The 22,672-nt window shown below is 29.3% G+C and overlaps 1 protein-coding gene and 1 long non-coding RNA gene across 2 annotated transcripts in view; one reads left to right on the top strand and one right to left on the bottom strand.

Moving 5' to 3' along the window:
• LOC145293053 (uncharacterized) overlaps positions 1-983 on the bottom strand; it is a 66,427-nt gene extending 65,444 nt beyond the window's left edge. The window contains exon 1 of the long non-coding RNA XR_013869645.1: positions 850-983. This is a non-coding gene — a long non-coding RNA (uncharacterized LOC145293053). The remainder of the gene's footprint in view (positions 1-849) is intronic.
• The window catches only part of LOC145293052 (uncharacterized), a 337,851-nt gene extending 329,615 nt beyond the window's left edge, over positions 1-8,236 (top strand). The window contains exon 19 of the mRNA XM_080139372.1: positions 8,025-8,236. Coding sequence (XP_079995498.1) covers positions 8,025-8,221 — 197 coding nt within the window. The 3' untranslated portion in view covers positions 8,222-8,236. The remainder of the gene's footprint in view (positions 1-8,024) is intronic.
• Positions 8,237-22,672: the final 14,436 nt, after the last annotated feature.

The following is a 22,672-nucleotide window of genomic DNA, read 5'->3' as shown; positions in this document are numbered from 1 at the left end:
CTGTTTCAGTATAGATATATACATATGCATATATATATATATATATATATATATATATATATATATATATATATATATATATATTGAGATTACTTTACTTGTAAATATTAACTCTTTAATATTTATAATATATTTTAAGTTTACCATTTTGATTACCTTGGTAAACTTATTGTAATTTTTATTTCTATATTTTCACTTAAGCTCGCGCGCATAGAGGATGTTATAATCAATAGACCACAACGGACGGACGTCTCGACATTTAAAAATAAATTTTAAATTTCAACGATATATATTATATGCGTGTGTTGTCATTTACAGCTAGACTGTTCCCTGTATCATAATTCTCGAGTGTGGCTAGATTCCAAAGTATATATATATATATATATATATATATATATATATATATATATGAGGATTTATGGTCCTCTGTGTAAAAGCATGTACATAAACTTTAAATTGTCGTGATAATAATATAATGCACAGGGTTTTGTTACGAGGAATGCAGTAATGTTGTTCGTTTCGTGTTCTGTAGTAACACATAATATGGGGTGGATAAATATGAATGAAAATTGCTCCCAGATAACGCCGAATACTTTTCTATTAAAAATTGTTTTTCTTCTTAATAACAGAAATAATACGGAATTCGGTATATATCTGTTCCCCCCCCCCAACTCGTCTCCAAATTGTAGGAAATTAAGATGTAGCTTACTTGTCTGGTATTGAAATTCGACACTGCGTGTACAAATATTGACACATTAAAAGAATAATTTCGAGCACTTCACAGACAAAAATAATAACATAAATGTTTGGCTTAAATCATTGAAAACTTGATTATTACGAAGTACTCACCGGTGGTCCCGTGTGACATTTCGACTTTTATACCGTCTTTTGATTCAAAGCTTAAGGACGAAGAAAACAACACATCCTGCGTACTTTTCATTTTTCACCTTCCACTTTCTTTTATTTGTTCATCATTTTTTTTTTTTTTTTGGATAAGTGGATTTGCCTTGAGATATATGATTCCTTTCGTCAACGATAATTGTTATCTTTTTCAGCATTAGTGTTCAGAATGTTTTTAACGAAACGAAAATATTTCTTTAAATTATATTTTTGCATTCCAATCTGTGTGTAGATCTGTCCAAATGTATATATATATATATGTGTGTGTGTGGGTGAGTGCTTGTATATTAGGTATCAACTGTATAAAATATTATATGTGGACATTTAGCTTCATAAATACACAGTGCGGATGTATATTTCAATGACTTCTTTAAATATATTAGAATTCTGTTTTTTTTATACTTTGGCTTATCAAGTAGTTTGATTGCTTCTTGTTCATCTTCCAATAACTACACTTAATAATAGATATGTATGTACATAATACAGGTATATATATATATATATATATATATATATATATATATATATACGTGTATGTATGTGTGTATGTATGTATGGGTAGATATATGATTATACATATAATTTGTCATATATGCAGTATGTGTAGTTTTCTTAAAAGTTTCGTTCTTTGAAAGTGCCTGTATAATGAAGTCAATTTTCCTGACAGACTTGGGATGTAAATTGATATGATTAGCAGACAGAATTATACTCTCTTAAAAAAGAGTTTGTTAAAGTATATGTTAATCGTGTAAGTTCCTAACTGGCCGCCGTTGGCAAATCGTCAATACCGGAAGGTTGGACCCCACCAATGAGGAGGCGCTTTAATAGCTTTCGGATTTAAGATGAGAAGGAATGGAGTAAGTAAGTAAGAAAGAAAGAAAGAAAAAAGAAAAAGCGGCAATGTTTAATGTTTGGTGGTATTTTAAATTCTTTCTGCAACAATAATCTAAACACAAAATAAGCGGAAAAACGTTAACGTAGGAAAGATAAAAGATGACGTTTATAGGCAGGAAATTTAAAATGGCGCGGGTTGGACGAGATGATTAAGTAGTACACGTACAAAGGAGTTCACACAAATATATCATATAGAAAGGCGCGCGCATGGGCACACAGCAGCATACGGCTATAAACACATAGTACAAGAATGATAATTACAAGCTTGAGAATAGGGGAGGAAAGACACTTATATGCAAGAAAATATCCATATATTCAAATACAACATAAAACCATATTACAAAAATTACTGGAATACTTATTGCGTCAAAAATAACGAATTGAAATGTTACATTCTTATATAAATCTTTGAAAATATAGCTCCATTTTTCTATCAGAATAAAGTATAGTGAAATTGCATTTCAATCTGCAGAATTAGTTTCCCTTTGTCATTTAATAGTACTTTATATCCATCCATCGATTAAACACCATAATCCCTTTGGATATTGAAAGACGTTCATTCAGTGTTATGCATCATCTATCCATCTATTTATTTATCTATATATGTATGTATATATACATCTATGTATACAGGGTGCCGCAGAGCAACTTGCTTATTTGGAATATCAATTAAAACACAAGTGATACATGTATACATGTAATACTTTGAACTGCAACTAGAACAACGTTTAAGTTTTATTTTTTACTAGCTTTAAAGATGATATCAGTAAGACGAAGGTCATTCTTCCCTATATACTGAGTTAATCAAACTTTGAAATTTCGGTTAACTCTTTTCAGCATATTGACGCACGTTGTTTTTCAGGTGAGTCAAGGTGCTAGGACGATCGTTGTAAACAATTGATTTTAGAAATCCGCATTAAAAATAGTCACATGGTGATTAATAAGGGGACCGTGCTGGCCAATGCAGATCGCCCCTCAAAGAGATGAGGTGCCCTGATAAGTTCTGCCGCAAAACAGTCAATGACGCGCGCTGTGTGTTTCGTGGCACCGTCCTGCTGGAACCAAACATTTTCCACACCCATCTGGTTCAGTGATAGCAGGAAACACTCATTGGTAATGTTGACATAACAGCCAGATGTCACTAATACTGCGTGTTCGTTTTCTTCAAAAGTCCATGTGCCAATTATGCCAACTTGCGACAGTGCACAATAAACAGTTACACGTAGTGCGTGTACAAGACGTTGATGAAGTTCTCTAGGGTTTTCGGGACTTCAATGGCGCATGTTTTGCTTATTTACAGACTCCGAAAGATGGAAGTGAGCCTCATCACTGAATAAAACAAATGTGTCGTCAGGCAAGCCCCAAAACGCCTCACATACATTTTTACAAGAAAAAAAAAATCACGTGGATTAAGTTCCTGCACCATAACCAATTTGTAAGGATGAAATGTTAATTCTCCGTGGAGGATTAATCTCACACAACGAGCAGACAACCCAAGAACAGAGGCGTATTTGCAGGCAGACCGTCGGGGAGATCTCAAAACAGATTGTCTCATTGCGTCAATGTTTTGGGTAACATTGCTGTTCGTGGAAGGCCAGGTTTCTTTTTCTTTACATCACCAGTTTCCCTGAATTTGTTTCCCCGTGAAACAATTAACTGCCGGCCAGGAACATGACAGCTAGGGGCAATATTAAAATGTCTACAGAATGTACGTTGCGTTTCGACGATTGAACGACCGCTTCAAAAAAAAAATGCATCAACAGCGAAAACGCATTCCAATTTTGTCCACTCTGTGATGCTCACAAGGCTTTCTGAAAAATAAACAAACAATAAATACCGTACGTTAAGAATCAAATTTAAGCCCTACTCTCCCAAATAAGTCTATCCCTAACATTCTTGGAGCAATCATCGCTTTAGGGCGCCAAATTTAAATAATCAAGTTGCTCTGCCCCATTCTGTACTATTAATGATTCGGTGGAAAATTGCTAGTTGGTAAAAAAAAAAACATAAATTAAATTAAAATAAATAATATAATCAAAGTACAAAATGGCCTTTAAATTGTGCCACTCTCATTCTTCTCCAAAACAAAGACACCCATCTTGGCTGATATTGCATGAAATAGCTGTGAATGTGGAGGACAATAGAAAGACCGACATGGGAGAACAACAACCAGATGTCTGCTGGGAGTGTGTGGAAAGTATTGGAGAGAGGTGTTGCAACTCAAATCCAAGTGATAACCAACGGCTGTTACTAGGGGGGGGAATCAATGGTAAGCAATTATTACGATTACGCAAAAATCATTTACAAAGGCTAGCGAAATAGATGGCGAATGCTGGAAATCTGAGGAGACATGTTGTCACTTAGACCCCAGGAAACACCGCTGGCTATTATCAGTGCGTAATCACTGACGATGACTTGTGTGGAAACTCCTCCTTCTCCTCCTCCCCTCTCCTCCTCCCCTCTCCTCCTCCTCCTCCTCCTCACAGCAACAACAAGAACAACAACAATAATAATAATAATAATAATAAGAAGAAGAAGAATAACAATAACAATAATAATAATAATAATAATAATAATAATAATAATAATAATAATAATAGAGGTGTATTTGTTTTGTCTATTATCGACAGACATCCAACTTTCAATGATGCCGGAACTTTATCAGAACTGTTCCATCAGTTTACTTAGCGTTCAACTTACGGTTGGAGAGGATAAGCTTAAAAATAAAACGCTTGATAATTACAATACGTCTTTTATCTTAATGTATCTTGTTACTATCCAAACAAGCCGATCTGTTTAGGCATGCGCATACTTTACGCACGGCTGACACAGTCTTTTAGATCTAAAGCTACTGTTTTTAAACCAAGGTGAAACGATTATTTTTTATCAGCGCCATATTAAACCGACCGCCTCATCATAGGGTTTGTTTACGGTGAACCACTTCCTTAAAGATTTAGATGGCCATCTTTATATTATATTCGCTTTGTTTACTCTGGTTTGTCTTCAGTTATATTGTATTTTATACTGTAGTTATTTCATATTTATATTGCATGTTGTACTAAAATCAATGTAATTATTGTATTTGCCGCCATAGCATTAAAGCATTATCAGTTCGAATATTAAAATGAATTGCTGATTACTGCCAGTTGATGTACATTTCTTCTAGTCATCTCAAAAAATGCGGCGAGCAAAATGGCGAAAACAGATAAAATACTGTTGCAAATAGCGTCTGCTTCATTTTCTGCTAAAAAATGCACAGCTACTTTTTAGATATAAAATGGGGTTGCTAATTTATCCGGTCAAGAAATGAGCCGAAATAATAAAATGCACACATGGGATTGTGTTCAACATGGACATCTTTGCTGTGTTTGACGTTAGGTTTCGGGTTTGTATTACTGTACACATAGATTCGAAAAAGTTGTCAAAAAACAAATATATAATAAATAAATATTATCAAAGGCAAGATAATTTACTTTTCTACCAAACTGGATACATTTTTTGTGTTTTTATTCAATGTAACATGTTTATTCAGCTCGAAAAACATACAGTGTTTACCGATGTATTGGAAAATTCAAAATGGCGCCCGATTCTCTCTTTAACACGGTAAGTTCAGGAAAAGATGTTATAAATAATAAACTAGACAAAATACTGTTAGAAATTCGCTCAATATATGTTAGCGTGACGTACGTTGACATATATTCGGTGTTTTTTAAATAGTATTTTGTCTAGTTTATTATTTATAACACCTTTTCCCAAACTTACCGTGTTAAAGAGAGTGTCGGGCGCCATTTTGAATTTTCCAATACATCGGTAAACGCTGCATGTTTTTCGAGCTGAATAAATATGTTACATTGAATAAAAACACAAAAAATGTATCCAGTTTGGTAGAAAAGTAACTTATCTTGCCTTTGATGATATTTATTTATTATATATTTGTTTTTTGACAACTTTTTCGAATCTATGTGTACAGTAATACAAACCCTAACTTTCTATAAAAAATAGGTAGAAAATGAATCAATCTTTACTATTACAATGTCATATGCTACAATTGCGTTAATAAATAAAATATATGAATCTGTTTTAGAATTCTTTAAAACCGTTATTTTTGTTTTAAAAGAAGAAATATGAAGAAACTATATATATATATATATATATGTATATATATATATTATTGAACATAAATATATATAATATTGAACATAAATATATATGTATTATTGAACATAAATATATATATATTATTGAACATAAATATATATATATATATATATATATATTATTGAACATAAATATATATAATATCGAACATAAATATGTATAATATCGAACATAAATATATATATATTATTGAACATAAATATATTATTTAAGATAAATATATATATATATATATTATTGAACATATATATATATATATTATTGATATAAATATATATATATATATATTATTGAAATAAATAAATATATATATATATTATTGAACATAAATATATATATATTATTGAACATAAATATATATATATTATTGATATAAATATATATATATATTATTGAACATAAATGTATATATATTATTGAACATAAATATATATATACATTATTGAACATAAATATATATATCATTGAACATATATATATATTATTTAACATGAATATATATATATTATTGAGCATATATAAGCTGAAGTATATTGATAATATAAACTAAAAACAATATTTTTTAACTGCTCAAAAACGTGCTTAGAGCTTTGATAGAAAAAAAAGTTATGTAAACCTTGTAAGGCATCTACGCGGATCAATCAACATATAATCATTTTCATATCGTCATTAGGACTCCCAATTGATTGTCGCAGTCAGGAAATAAATTACTTTCTAACTGTGAGATTTATTTGGGAGTCCTGTTTACGGCATAGAGTTGGCGAAACATTGATCGAATAAATCTGACAACATATGCAATAAGTAAACCTAGATATTTTTACAAACTTCTTTAACTTGATGAAAAACATAAATCGAAAACGTTCATGTATAGTCAGGAACGCCCCATAAAATAGCAACACTGCTGGCAAATGGTCGTTGTTAGAATTCTGCAGTATATCTTCAAAGTTCACTTCATCTAACATTGAGTTATCCGATAAAGTTGAAGAGATCTGTCAGGAACTTTCAGATTCAAAGCTGAACAGGGTGACCCAAAAAACGGGCCCCAACTCTAATTAGGCTTTGTTTCTTAGTGTTTTGTCCGAATGAAATGAAACTTTGGTCATAACTAGTTTATTATATTCAAAACATCACATCAAAACACAAGGGTCTTTGGCCTTTTTTTTCTCCGATCTACTGCATATGTTCTAGATGGCCTCCATTTGGCTTTTGTTTTTTTGGGTCACATTGCTACTTTGATATATTTGAAATTGTTAGCTGAAAATCTTGTTACATGTACGTGTTTTTTGTATTTTCAGTGTTTCTGCTTCTGCATCAAAATGGTTTATGAATGCGATTTTTTTCGTATTATTTTGTTCTTCTTGATCCCATTATCTGTGTAAAAGTTTGTTTTTAAACAAACCTCTATGTTTTCATGTCTTTAAAAATCGGGTTTTATTATTTGTCACCGGACCAATAATACGAGTACTTATAATAATCAATTTGTATGCCGAATTAAAGAGAGGCACAAGCATATTTACCTTTCATCTCATAAACATACATGTCCAAATGCAAGCACAATATAAACAAAGAAATCGTCAATATGAATAAATATAATAAATTAAGTATGATAAAACGTTATTAAATTAATTTTAAAAATTGTTCTTTATTAGTTATTTTTTCCAGCGCAAGTAAAGCATAAATTCGAAATATTGGCATTGTACATTCAATAATATTATCGGTCTTGATTAAACAAATCCTGAGAGTTTAAATAATGTTTAATTTATTTTTCTGTTTTTATCAATATTTTCGATTTTTCATATGCTGAAATCGAAACGAAAGGTATTGTTTTGAATCCCGTACGAGTGTACTCTACCAATGTTTACAAAATATATATTAATGAAATAATTAAGTCTCGAAAATGAATTCTTATATATATTGCTGTATTTGTTTTGTTTTCCTTGCATATTCATACATAATATATATTAAAATATGTATTACAATTGAATTGCATGAAAGCAAAGCAGGCTGTTGATAGAAATGAAACGTTTTATATTGTCGAGTGTCTGTATGCTTTGCTGTATTCCCCAATTAAGAGGATATAGACCCGGCAAGCAAGGCTGAGGGCGAAAGGGACGGCTACGAAGCCGACGACGATGACACGACGGCCATGACCAACGGTCATGAATTGTGCCCAGAGATACACACAGAAGACTACGACGGATTTGATGATGATGACTTCTACGACTACGAAGGTATTTTTTTCCGGAAAACGAATACCTCGTTTACATGACAAAAGTCGAACAATGGCTTTGAAAATATGCAAAACAAACAAACGCGCACGCATACACATATATGTATATATATATCCATGAATTCAGATATATATGTATATGAGTAGACATTCATTTTGGTACTACTTTGTTGCATGAAGGATGAAGTAAAATGATCTTTGAATTGTATGATGGATGCATAGATACAAGGCATTTATATAATAATATTTAAGATCTGTACATGTATGCATACATGTATACCGTTATTTTTTTTCAAATAATTATTATATTATATTCTAAAGTGTAAAAATGGCTAGCCTGAATATTTTTATTCATTGATATTATTTCAAAATATTATTAATTAATTAATATTTTTACTTGACAATATTAAATTATGTTTCAATAGGGTATTTATATTTTTAAATGTTAGTCTCTGTGTGCTAAAACATAAGTAGGTTACAATAAGCGTTTATTGATATGAAGGTATATGCCCAGAGGAGAATTTTGAAAAGAATAATTGCTTTTTGACATTGATTCTTTTTTTGATTATTACTAGTAAAAGTAAGTTATGTATGAACAAGTGGATTCGTTTGCAGAATGTTCAAATAAAGCATTGATTGAATGGATGTATATGCACATCATTCAAATTAAATTATCTCTCTCTCCCTCTACATATATATATATATATATATGTATATATATATATACACGCAATATGTATATATACATATATATATATACACGCATATGTGTATATATATATACACCCACACAATAACATGAGTATACACTTCTTAAAATATAAACGACATTAAGAAAGCAAACCTTCTCCTCACAACAATAATAACAAAAAATAGTCATATTACATGTGTGAAGACAATAATAACAAAAAATAATCATATTACATGTGTGAAGACAATAATAACAAAAATAGTCATATTACATGTGTGAAGACAATAATAATAAAAAATAGTCATATTATATGTATAAAGACAATAATAACAAAAAATAGTCATATTATATGTATAAAGACAATAATAACAAAAAATAATCATATTACATGTGTGAAGACATAATAACAAAAATAGTCATATTACATGTGTGAAGACAATAATAACAAAAATAGTCATATTACATGTGTGAAGACAATAATAACAAAAAATAATCATATTACATGTGTGAAGACAATAATAACAAAAATAGTCATATTACATGTGTGAAGACAATAATAATAAAAAATAGTCATATTACATGTGTGAAGACAATAATAACAAAAATAGTCATATTACATGTGTGAAGACAATAATAACAAAAATAGTCATATTACATGTGTGAAGACAATACTAACAAAAAATAGTCATATTACATGTGTGAAGACAATAATAACAAAAAATAGTCATATTACATGTGTGAAGAAAATAATAACAAAAAATAGTCATATTACATGTGTGAAGAGAATAATAACAAAAATAGTCATATTACATGTGTGAATACAATAATAACAAAAAATAGTCATATTATATGTGTGAAGACAATAATAACAAAAAATAGTCATATTACATGTGTGAAGACAATAATAACAAAAATAGGCATATTACATGTGTGAAGAGAATAATAACAAAAAATAGTCATATTACATGTGTGAAGACAATAATAACAAAAATAGTCATATTACATGTGTGAAGACAATAATAATAAAAAATAGTCATATTATATGTGTGAAGAGAATAATAACAAAAATAGTCATATTACATGTGTGAAGACAATAATAATAAAAAATAGTCATATTACATGTGTGAAGACAATAATAACAAAAAATAGTCATATTACATGTGTGAAGACAATAATAACAAAAAATAATCATATTACATGTGTGAAGACAATAAAAACAAAAAATAATCATATTACATGTGTGAAGACAATAATAATAAAAAATAGTCATATTACATGTATAAAGACAATAATAACAAAAAATAGTCATATTACATGTGTGAAGACAATACTAACAAAAATAGTCATATTACATGTGTGAAGACAATAATAATAAAAAATAGTCATATTACATGTGTGAAGACAATAATAACAAAAATAGTCATATTACATGTGTGAAGACAATAATAACAAAAATAGTCATATTACATGTGTGAAGACAATACTAACAAAAAATAGTCATATTACATGTGTGAAGACAATAATAACAAAAAATAATCATATTACATGTGTGAAGAAAATAATAACAAAAAATAGTCATATTACATGTGTGAAGAGAATAATAACAAAAAATAGTCATATTACATGTGTGAAGACAATAATAACAAAAAATAATCATATTACATGTGTGAAGACAATAATAACAAAAATAGTCATATTACATGTGTGAAGAGAATAATAACAAAAATAGTCATATTACATGTGTGAAGACAATAATAACAAAAAATAATCATATTACATGTGTGAAGACAATAATAACAAAAAATACTCATATTACATGTGTGAAGACAATAATAACAAAAAATAGTCATATTACATGTGTGAAGACAATAATAACAAAAAATAATCATATTATATGTGTGAAGACAATAATAACAAAAATAGTCATATTACATGTGTGAAGACAATAATAACAAAAAATAATCATATTACATGTGTGAAGACAATAATAATAAAAAATAGTCATATTACATGTGTGAAGACAATAATAACAAAAAATGATCATATTATATGTGTGAAGAGAATAATAACAAAAAATAGTCATATTACATGTGTGAAAACAATAATAACAAAAAATAGTCATATTACATGTATGAAGACAATAATAATAAACAATAATCATATTACATGTGTGAAGACAATAATAACAAAAATAGTCATATTACATGTGTGAAGACAATAATAACAAAAATAGTCATATTACATGTGTGAAGACAATAATAACAAAAAATAGTCATATTACATGTGTGAAGACAATAATAACAAAAATAGTCATATTAAATGTGTGAAGACAATAATAATAAAAATAGTTATATTACATGTGTGAAGACAATAATAACAAAAATAGTCATATTACATGTGTGAAGACAATAATAATAAAACATAGTCATATTACATGTGTGAAGACAATAATAACAAAAATAGTCATATTACATGTGTGAAGACAATAATTACAACAAATAATCATATTACATGTGTGAAGACAATAATAACAAAAAATAGTCATATTACATGTGTGAAGAGAATAATAACAAAAAATAGTCATATTACATGTGTGAAGACAATAATAACAAAAATAGTCATATTACATGTGTGAAGACAATAATAATAAAAAATAGTCATATTATATGTGTGAAGAGAATAATAACAAAAATAGTCATATTACATGTGTGAAGACAATAATAATAAAAAATAGTCATATTACATGTATGAAGACAATAATAACAAAAAATAATCATATTACATGTGTGAAGACAATAATAACAAAAATAGTCATATTACATGTGTGAAGACAATAATAACAAAAATAGTCATATTACATGTGTGAAGACAATAATAACAAAAAATAGTCATATTACATGTGTGAAGACAATAATAACAAAAAATAGTCATATTACATGTGTGAAGAGAATAATAACAAAAATAGTCATATTACATGTGTGAAGACAATAATAACAAAAAATAGTCATATTACATGTGTGAAGAGAATAATAACAAAAAATAGTCATATTACATGTGTGAAGAGAATAATAACAAAAATAGTCATATTACATGTGTGAAGACAATAATAACAAAAAATAATCATATTACATGTGTGAAGACAATAATAACAAAAAATACTCATATTACATGTGTGAAGACAATAATAACAAAAAATAATCATATTACATGTGTGAAGACAATAATAACAAAAAATAATCATATTATATGTGTGAAGACAATAATAACAAAAATAGTCATATTACATGTGTGAAGACAATAATAACAAAAAATAATCATATTACATGTGTGAAGACAATAATAATAAAAAATAGTCATATTACATGTGTGAAGACAATAATAACAAAAAATGATCATATTATATGTGTGAAGAGAATAATAACAAAAAATAGTCATATTACATGTGTGAAAACAATAATAACAAAAAATAGTCATATTACATGTGTGAAGACAATAATAATAAAAAATAATCATATTACATGTGTGAAGACAATAATAACAAAAATAGTCATATTACATGTGTGAAGACAATAATAACAAAAATAGTCATATTACATGTGTGAAGACAATAATAACAAAAAATAGTCATATTACATGTGTGAAGACAATAATAACAAAAATAGTCATATTAAATGTGTGAAGACAATAATAATAAAAAATAGTTATATTACATGTGTGAAGACAATAATAACAAAAATAGTCATATTACATGTGTGAAGATGATAATAACAAAAAATAATCATATTACATGTGTGAAGACAATAATAAAAAAAAATAATCATATTACATGTGTGAAGACAATAATAATAAAAAATAGTCATATTACATGTGTGAAGACAATAATAACAAAAATAATCATATTACATGTGTGAAGACAATAATAAAAAAAATAGTCATATTACATGTGTGAAGACAATAATAAAAAAAAATAATCATATTACATGTGTGAAGACAATAATAACAAAAATAATCATATTACATGTGTGAAGACAATAATAATAAAAAATAGTCATATTACATGTGTGAAGACAATAATAAAAAAAAATAATCATATTACATGTGTGAAGACAATAATAAAAAAAAATAGTCATATTACATGTGTGAAGACAATAATAACAAAAATAATCATATTACATGTGTGAAGACAATAATAAAAAAAAATAGTCATATTACATGTGTGAAGACAATAATAAAAAAAAATAATCATATTACATGTGTGAAGACAATAATAATAAAAAATAGTCATATTACATGTGTGAAGACAATAATAATAAAAAATAGTCATATTACATGTGTGAAGACAATAATAACAAAAAATAATCATAGTACATGTGTGAAGACAATAATAAAAAAAATAGTCATATTACATGTGTGAAGACAATAATAAAAAAAAATAATCATATTACATGTGTGAAGACAATAATAAAAAAAAATAGTCATATTACATGTGTGAAGACAATAATAAAAAAAAATAATCATATTACATGTGTGAAGACAATAATAATAAAAAATAGTCATATTACATGTGTGAAGACAATAATAACAAAAAATAATCATATTACATGTGTGAAGACAATAATAACAAAAAATAATCATATTACATGTGTGAAGACAATAATAATAAAAAATAATCATATTACATGTGTGAAGACAATAATAATAAAACATAGTCATATTACATGTGTGAAGACAATAATAACAAAAATAATCATATTACATGTGTGAAGACAATAATAACAAAAAATAGTCATATTACATGTGTGAAGACAATAATAACAAAAATAATCATATTACATGTGTGAAGACAATAATAATAAAAAAATAATCATATTACATGTGTGAAGACAATAATAACAAAAAATAATCATATTACATGTGTGAAGACAATAATAACAAAAAATAATCATATTACATGTGTGAAGACAATAATAACAAAAAATAATCATATTACATGTGTGAAGACAATAATAATAAAAAAATAATCATATTACATGTGTGAAGACAATAATAACAAAAAATAGTCATATTACATGTGTGAAGATAAACTATGTCTTTAAATCATAAATCAATCATTAATCAATCGTTGCATGATGTATATAAAATTTCGGTTCTAGTAAATCTGTTCTAAACCTTATTCTCGTTTGTAATAAAATAAAATAAAGTAAATTTAGAATTGGTTCAACTTCATCCTCCATGACAACAAAGTCTTTTTTCTGGCATTGTTGGGCTTCAAGCAGGCAGAAGAGGCAAGTAATTGGCGAGTATCTATCATCCAAGACCAATTTTCTAAATAAATAAATGTGTTAACAATTAGACGTAAACTTCATTAAATATACAACGTTTTATATTTTCGTAAGAAAATAATGTGTCTTTATCTAATTAATTAATGTTCCGATCAAATTTCCATTCATTAAATTCGAAATTGTATTTTAGTTTTCGTTTGACTGAAATTGCTGATGAATAAAATACATTTTCGACATCGTTCATAATGCGTATATTAAATATAATGTATTAATATCATACTACAAAAAAAGGCCGCAGGAATTTCACGATTAAATAATTGATCAAAAATGTTAGCAACTGTATTCCTTTTTCATCGAGATTATCTTATATATTAAGTAACTGAAAACTTGTTGAATGAAGTATATTTTATACAAAGATTTAGATATTGCGCCATTTACTTGACGAATTCGGCCTCGCTTTTTGTAGTAATGAAATCGTGTAAAACATATCTTATTATACAAAATACTTGGACGTATTCTGTTGTTTTTGTACAGTATTAATTCTGTTGTAGCCATATTGGTGAAATTGATTCATAAGGATTTAATATGTTTGCAAATGAAGCTAGATATTACTTGAAAAATATATTTGATATATTTGGGCATATGCTAATTTTTTTTATTGCTATTCTTATTTCTTTTATTCTGAGAGGAACTCCAATCCTTTATCTTAACATCTAATGAATATTGTGACAGACTATGGACCAGTTATATCTATTTAAACGATGTCAGATCTATTATGTTGAGAAGCATACAATTCTATTATGAAGAATAGGTAAAATAGCAAATTGCGTCCGATCAATTGTATATAAATAATTGTTTACACTAGCTAATGTTTTATTATTAATTTATTTTTCCTAACATCATATCGACACGTTTGGGAGAATTATGCGTAAACATAATACTTACTGCAGTTGATTTACTTAATACACCTAAATAAATAGGAGGTGCTTTAAATGTCACATATGTGACGCAAATGCTATTTAAATTTTCTCAGCATAATACATCTGATGGGATTTGAACTCGAAATGTCTTAATAGCATTAATGCAGAAATTAATATAGTAGATCCGGGTTGGTTTCAAGTCTGCTTAGTCTGCGTAGTTTGGCCAATCATGAGCCACTTGGTATTAAATAAATATCTTTATTTCTTTCTATTTTAAATCTGTATCCATTTTACTAAAAGGCTACAATAAGGTTTTTAATGACAGTATATGTGTACGCATTCTTATGATTTGCACAGCAACGTATTGTTTTAATTATGTTATTATTTTATGCATTTTCTTTTATAATTGCTTTTATTGTGACGTTCTTGCGCGCGTGGTTCGCTGCTAGCGTTTTATTTCCTATTTATAAATATTTTCATTTTTAGATGAACGCTGTCGCGCCCAAAAAAGAAAGTTTCTAAACTGGTCGCAGTTTCTATTGCCTTTTAGCGCAGATCTGCGTCTCTTCCATTCTTACACTATGGCCAGCGGAGGTTACCCATACCCATCACCACTTACATTTCAACCCCTTCCATCCTCCCTACTTTGAAGCACTCTTCATAAAAAAAATCTCCTTTTTTTAATACTTGATTTACAGTTGACTTTTATGCTCTTATTTCTTCCATTTCAGATAACTTTTCGGGGCGAAACATATCCAAAGACATAACCTTTAATATATATTATGCATGCAATTTTTTAATGAATTATTATAATATTATATCTACATATTTATTTGAAAAATTTATAATTCATTAAGTTAACGTCATATCATATTGAACAATATTTCAAGTCCTTTTATTTATGATGTTATATGTTCCTTCAGATGAAAATTATTCGATTTATTGCTTATCAACTTGTATCACAACACAATTGTTTAAAATTAAGATAATGTATTCTACCGATAGTAAATAATTCCAAAGGATGTTCACGTGGGTTTTATTTTCGCAATATATATATATATATATATATATATATATATATATATATATATATATAATGTGTGTGTGAATGTTAACACTGTTATGTGTTTTTAACATATTTACCCTTATATATTATGCATAATATAAATTAAATAATACGTTTGAAAGTAGACGCATATTATTTATGCAGGAGTCCTCATTATTATATAAGATAAAGTATGAAAGATTGTATACATTGAACTCATATATATATATATATATATATATATATATATATAATATATATATATATGAGTTTAATGTATACAAATGAAAGATTGTATACATTAAACTCATATATATATATATATATATATATATATATATGAGTTTAATGTATACAATCTTTCATACTATTTCCTTTAAAATAAAATCTACTTACTGCTCTTAAAGACCGCTTAATTAGTGATTTCTTATATATGTGTGCGTATGTGTGTGCGTATGTGTGTGCGAATGAACCCTTTTTCGGGGTCAACGGCCAACTAGCACCGTGTATATTTGAGTGTATGTATATATGTGTTGGGGTGGAGAGGGCTCCCGTAAGCCATGGTGAAGGCAACCTTTCTAGGAGAAGCAAATCTCTGATTTAAACAAAACATAAAGCGGGAGACCAGTACCCGCATTAAGCTGGTCTGCAGTTTAATTTGTTACTGGCTATCTTGCTCTTGCTTGTTGCTGGATTTCAACATTTTGAACCGAGAGAGAGAGACTTAGCTGTCGTACAAAGCTAAGACTCTGTAACATCATTTTTGTATAGATACTCCCTTAGGCATTTGGGCTCATGGACTTTAAGTGTCCTAAGGAGTGGCACTCGTCTGGCAAGACGTTGCAATCATCATGTGTGTGCGTATGTGTGTATGAAATAAAATATGTTACTTTAATAATCAAGATTAGTGTCATGCCTTTACGGAGCTTTAAGTTTAGCTTTAATGTATTGTTCTATGATTAATCTTTTAAAAACAATCGTGAGGTATTGCAATGAACAAGATTTAAATTTCAAAATGCTTTTTTTAAAGATGTTTTATTTTCGTAATGAAACAGAGATTATATATATAACGTGGAATATAAAAACACACAATGCAAAATAAGACCACAGAACAACGCTGAGCTCCCGACGGGATTTGAGCCTTATCTATAAAAAGAAAACGTTTTCTTTATGCTAACCGCAGCAGCAAGAATCAAAGAATATGAACTAAAAACAATATCTATTAGAACGGTTTTTACGTGACATCGGTTCGAATCCTCAAATCCTAGCGGTGGCTTGATATCGTTGTTTTCGGGTTGCGTGTTATAAAGAAACATATACGTATGCATATTTATATAAACATTAATTGAGACATATTCCATGTACTATTTAAAAATTTTATTTAATAATATAAACAGGGAGACAATTCTAAAATTAAATACATTAAATAATAAATAATGAAATCATACATATTTAAACATTATTTGATAGAGATATGTTATTTATACATTCCTTAAAATATCTAAGGGAGCTGTTTATTTCTTGTAGTTTCAACTCATTTTCACGAGTTTCCCTTATAGAAATGGAACCCGGTATCATGTTTAGATCTTTTTAGGTGATTGTGTCTTTAATGATTATGCATAGATAGTTGTAACTTATATATATATATATATATATATATATATATATATATATATATATATATATATATATATTGTCTGATTGTGTGTATGGAAGGATGAACCAACTAATTTAGTAAATATGAACATTACCTTGCATTTCTATTCATGTTTACTCTGTAATAATATATCATGGAGACGTTCTAACCTTTTTTCTTTTCTATTTTTTCCTTTACGACTATCAGGAAGAGACAAGGTGAGTCTATTTCTTCATTCTTTTGAATTCGTTGTTAATTTCAAATTTCTGTATTTTTGGTTACACAAAGATAACGAATGTTTTGTGTATTTGTTGCAAGGAATCCATTGAGGGTAGCGGATATCCACTCTGAGATAATATTGCGTGTTCTATCTATAATCCACCCACGTAGCCAATTTTTTTTTTAAAAATAGAAATTGCAAAGATAAAAGACCAAAAATACAAATACTTTTTTATGAATATACTAGTGGGTGGATCCAGCGTTGCTCGGGCGTAAAAAAAAACAAAAAAACTTAGAAATAATTTGTTTTATTTCATGTGAAACTCGTATTTATTATTCTGCAAAATATATTTTAGACAATATGAAAATGTATATTTCATTAACTCCCAATTTACATGGCTTCATATGAAAGCAGTTTTTTTCATCAAGACCTAGATGTTGTAGGATTGCGTAATAATCAACAATCATTTTCTCAGGTGATAGCTAAAAAGATGATCTGGAAATTCAAGAGATTCCTCATGGGTCGTTCCTACAAGTGTTTATCACCTGTTGATGTTTCTAAACGGTCACTAAAGTACTGGCTAAGTAAGAGACTGCTTCAATATTTCATGCAATAAAGGATTTAAATAGTTGTATTGTCGGTTTTATATAACTGTGTCTATGTATGTCTAGTATATACAAGGTATATCCTGGGTTCATGCCTATTCCAACCGTATTATACAATTTAATAAAAGGTAATAATATTAAGCAACTAACAGTAAAAAAAAAAAAAAACATACCAAAGCGTTTCGTTCTTATAAGTGCCTGTTTGATATCTCGTATGGATCCTGAAGCGGAGACTCCTTTACGTATTAATCTTCAAATCTGTCTAAAAAAAATTTAAAATATATTCGGTGTTTTAAGAAGCTCAGCTTATGAAACTTTAGATTAAAAGTAAAGTTTTTTTTTACTGAATTTATATTTGAATTCATATTTAGACTTAGCAGGGGTTCACATGTATGTTTTGTTATTTAGCTTAAACCGGTTAACGGCTGAAGTAGTCTGAAATGGCAGCAAGGATTGTCAAATGATCACTCAGGTACTAGCCGATTACAAAATTGCTTAGTTTTGGTAACTGCATGAACATAGACTTCTGTACGTAATGTGGTAGTAAATGTTTTTACATAATCGTTCGTGGAAGAAAAGGGTTTGGTCTTTTTATTTTTATGTATCATTATTTGACGTGCTAGTAGCTTTAGCAAACAATTAATTTGATATGATCAATCAATAATGAACATATATTAACTGGGCGATGATTATGAAAAATATAGCAAATCGCAACAAACTATCTAATAAAATATACAGTATGTATCAATATATGCAGTCTGAATGTTTGGTTGGTTGGTTGGTTGGTTGGTTTTGTTTTACGGCATATCAACTCTTTTCAGGTTATTTAATGCCGAATCCAAAGATTTTGAAGAAAAATCTTTTAATAGAATATATTTGTTGTTTTCAAGTCGGTTTCTATTTAACCCATACTTGGGACCCTAATAGGTACTACCACTCCGGGTTAGAGTGGACCTGGGAACAATGACAATTAAAGAGTGGCTCCACACTCCCCAAAGCCCGCAAACTGGTGCCTCACCGCTGGATATACTTTTAGGTCATATCCAGGACCCTGAATGTTTGTCAAAGACGACTGAAAACCTGATATGATAAGTATCGTTACTACTTCACCTGGTAGGCTGATCCAGGGCAGAGAATATTGCCTTTCTTCTATTGAGATGAAAGTGCAAATAATAAATCTTTGCTGGGTTCCTTGAAAGTCACAACTAGGCGTTGGATAAACATTCTTAAAAATTTAAATCTCCGGTGATGATGTTGTATGCTAGAATTATATGCCCTCGCATCCTCCGTTAATCAAGTGGGGAATAATTGTCCAAAGATCAGCAGCTGTGATTCATTCATTTGATATGTTTAGATGCAAGGTGACCAAGGCTTTTGGCAGCTTATTCTACGAAACAGTGAATCCAACCGTAAAGAACCCTCCCATCGATACAGATACATTACTTTCCTTCAACTGTATTGGTGTAATTAGTGTATCGTAATCTGTTGGAACGTACACAATGTTAAGCAATTCTCAGTAAGAAAAGATATCCTGTAAAAACTTAATGCTTGACAGGTTGAAAATTAAGTAAATAAATACAAAAGAAGCAAAGGCGTACAAGTCTTTCCACACATGTGAAACTCTGGCTATCTTGCATCGAACGTCAAGACTAATTTCCCAGAAGACGCCATCGTCCAGAGAATATTACGCTCACATCTTGGAAAACGTCTGTCTTTAATTTGAAATATGTTTTTGCAAGCATTCATCGTGGCATCTGTTTACTCGTTACTTGTAAACAGGGAATCTTCCCCACCCAGAAGATAAATGCCGACACTGTAAATAGTTATTTTGCAATATCAAAAGAAAATGAATTCAAACAATGAGAGATAGCATGCAAGTCCATGTTCTTCGTGTTTCTGGATGAGAGCCATATGGTGTTCGTCTCAACAGTATCAACTTAAACAGTGTTTGTCTCAAAATTATCTACTTAGAAAAACAACAGCTTTTTATATTTCGCGACTTGTTTTTGGCAGTCTAAACTGTTTAACGCCTCCATGTATACAAGGAATCTAATCGTAGACTTATGAATCTTCAGGATTCATCATTCGAAATCTGAAAACAATCGTTTTTAATATTGCCTTTATAATGACTTTTATGGCAAGCAGATAATAGCATTATTTTCGACGACTTTTACGAGATTTCAAAATACCGCCGTTTCAAATTTTGACTTCATCTTAAACATCTCATATTCAAACCAGTTTCATCTGACACAAGGTCAATCGATCTTTTAATTTATCGCGAAAGTTAATCTTGATATAGGCTTCTGACCTCTTCAATTTAAATTTAAAATATTGTCACGATGAGTAAAGAGAGCTTGATGAGAAAGAGCACACTGTGAGTTTTCTTTGCTGCCTGGATATATTGGACCGTGAAGTGCAGCTTACAAACGGATTGTGACGACTTTGTTCATCGCTATTGCCGGAGTCTATCGTTATCTGTAATAACTACTCTTCAGTTATCACGCTGTTGTTTATGCCAATATACCATTTTTTATACTTGTTCTTATATCTCAAACCGTTCTAAACCATATCATATATGTTGATGAGAAAATCCATGCGAGTTCGATATATTTTTTATCCATTTTCTCAATGTTCAATGTGCTATGCACTTGAAATGAACTTTAGTCTTTAGCCGATATTACTTCCCGACCGCCTAAAGAGGTAAGAGCCTCACAGTAACTAATATTGTGTCACACTTTATCTATGTAAGTGGATCAGTATTTTAATAATCTAGTTATCTTGACCTTTTGCCATACACGAGAGAAGTAGAAGGCGGAAATAAAAATAACAAATTTTACATGGGTATTGATAATTTGTATTAATTTGATTACTTTTCTGATCTTGGTTGTTATATTTTCAACCTTGCGGCTGATTGAACTTAAGAACCTTCTAGTTAATCTTGGAAAATCCTTATAAGTGAGAATAACATGAATTGACATTAATGTTGTGTTTTACGTCATATTCACCCCCCCTTCTGACTTCTATTCCGTTTTCTTGCTTTCCAGCTGACTACAATCTGATTGTCTTCAAGTCCAACATGAACAAGTTCTTATTGAACCATCCCCCTAAGTAATCCAAGTTATAAAATTCCCATTAATATTTACTACGCTAAAATCACAATGACAAATGTATACCCATTAATCCGTATCCTCGAGTGGCCCCTGGGCTTGATAAGTGGTGAACCCCAAGTAAAAAAAAAAGTGTATTGTATGACTGGGCAACGCCGGGCGTCCAGCTAGTATATATATATATATATATATATATATATATATATATATATATATATATCCAGCTAGTATATATATTGGCAATGGATTTGATATACGTGTTCCGTTTCAGATTGGGAGTAAAGGTCAAGTCAATAGGGTTCCACAGGTGTGCAGTTCTTAGAAAAAAGCCCTGTTCATGCAATCTACATTTAGGTGTAGGTACAGATAAAAAGTGTGTGAAATTGTTGATAGTGGTTCTGGCTAGACGAGTGTTTTCCGTGAAAGTCTGGCGAGGAGGAACCATAGATTAAAGTTCAGATAAGCACCTGCCATAAAAGTAACGATAAAGTAGGGACAGGCACAATGCTTACAAGGACACTTTTAAAAAAGGGTTGAACAGTGAGATGCTTGTTTACATTACAGTCGAGGAAAAAGAAAACGGGGAGCGAACTCCAAAGACTATTCGACTAGAAAAAAAAAAGGACTTTCTATGATCAAGGTGAAGGCGTATATTTTGTTTTTAGTCGGGTTAGTCTTAAGTATTTATGCCGAGGGGCATCAGTGTTAGGAATTTTTCGGAGTACATTTCATTAATGTACTTGTACAGGGATACAAAATTTCAGTGATGGCGCAGGTGTTTGAGTTTGTTTACAATGTGGAAGCTATAGACTGGAAGAATCTTTTAGAGGGACTCTGTACAATAGAGGGAGACTACTGGTTGGTGCACTGGCCATATGTGGCACTAATATTCAATGCATGAACAAATAGTGGCGTTAGAGAGATATAGGATATTGTAAAGTTTGAATATTTTTTCAGTGCGGAAGAGACAAAGATTAAAGGTTA

This window comes from Euprymna scolopes, chromosome 14 (assembly GCF_053919585.1).
Source record: "Euprymna scolopes isolate OS-2025 chromosome 14, ASM5391958v1, whole genome shotgun sequence".
Lineage (NCBI taxonomy): Eukaryota > Metazoa > Mollusca > Cephalopoda > Sepiida > Sepiolidae > Euprymna > Euprymna scolopes.
This window is presented reverse-complemented; position numbering and strand designations above follow the sequence as displayed.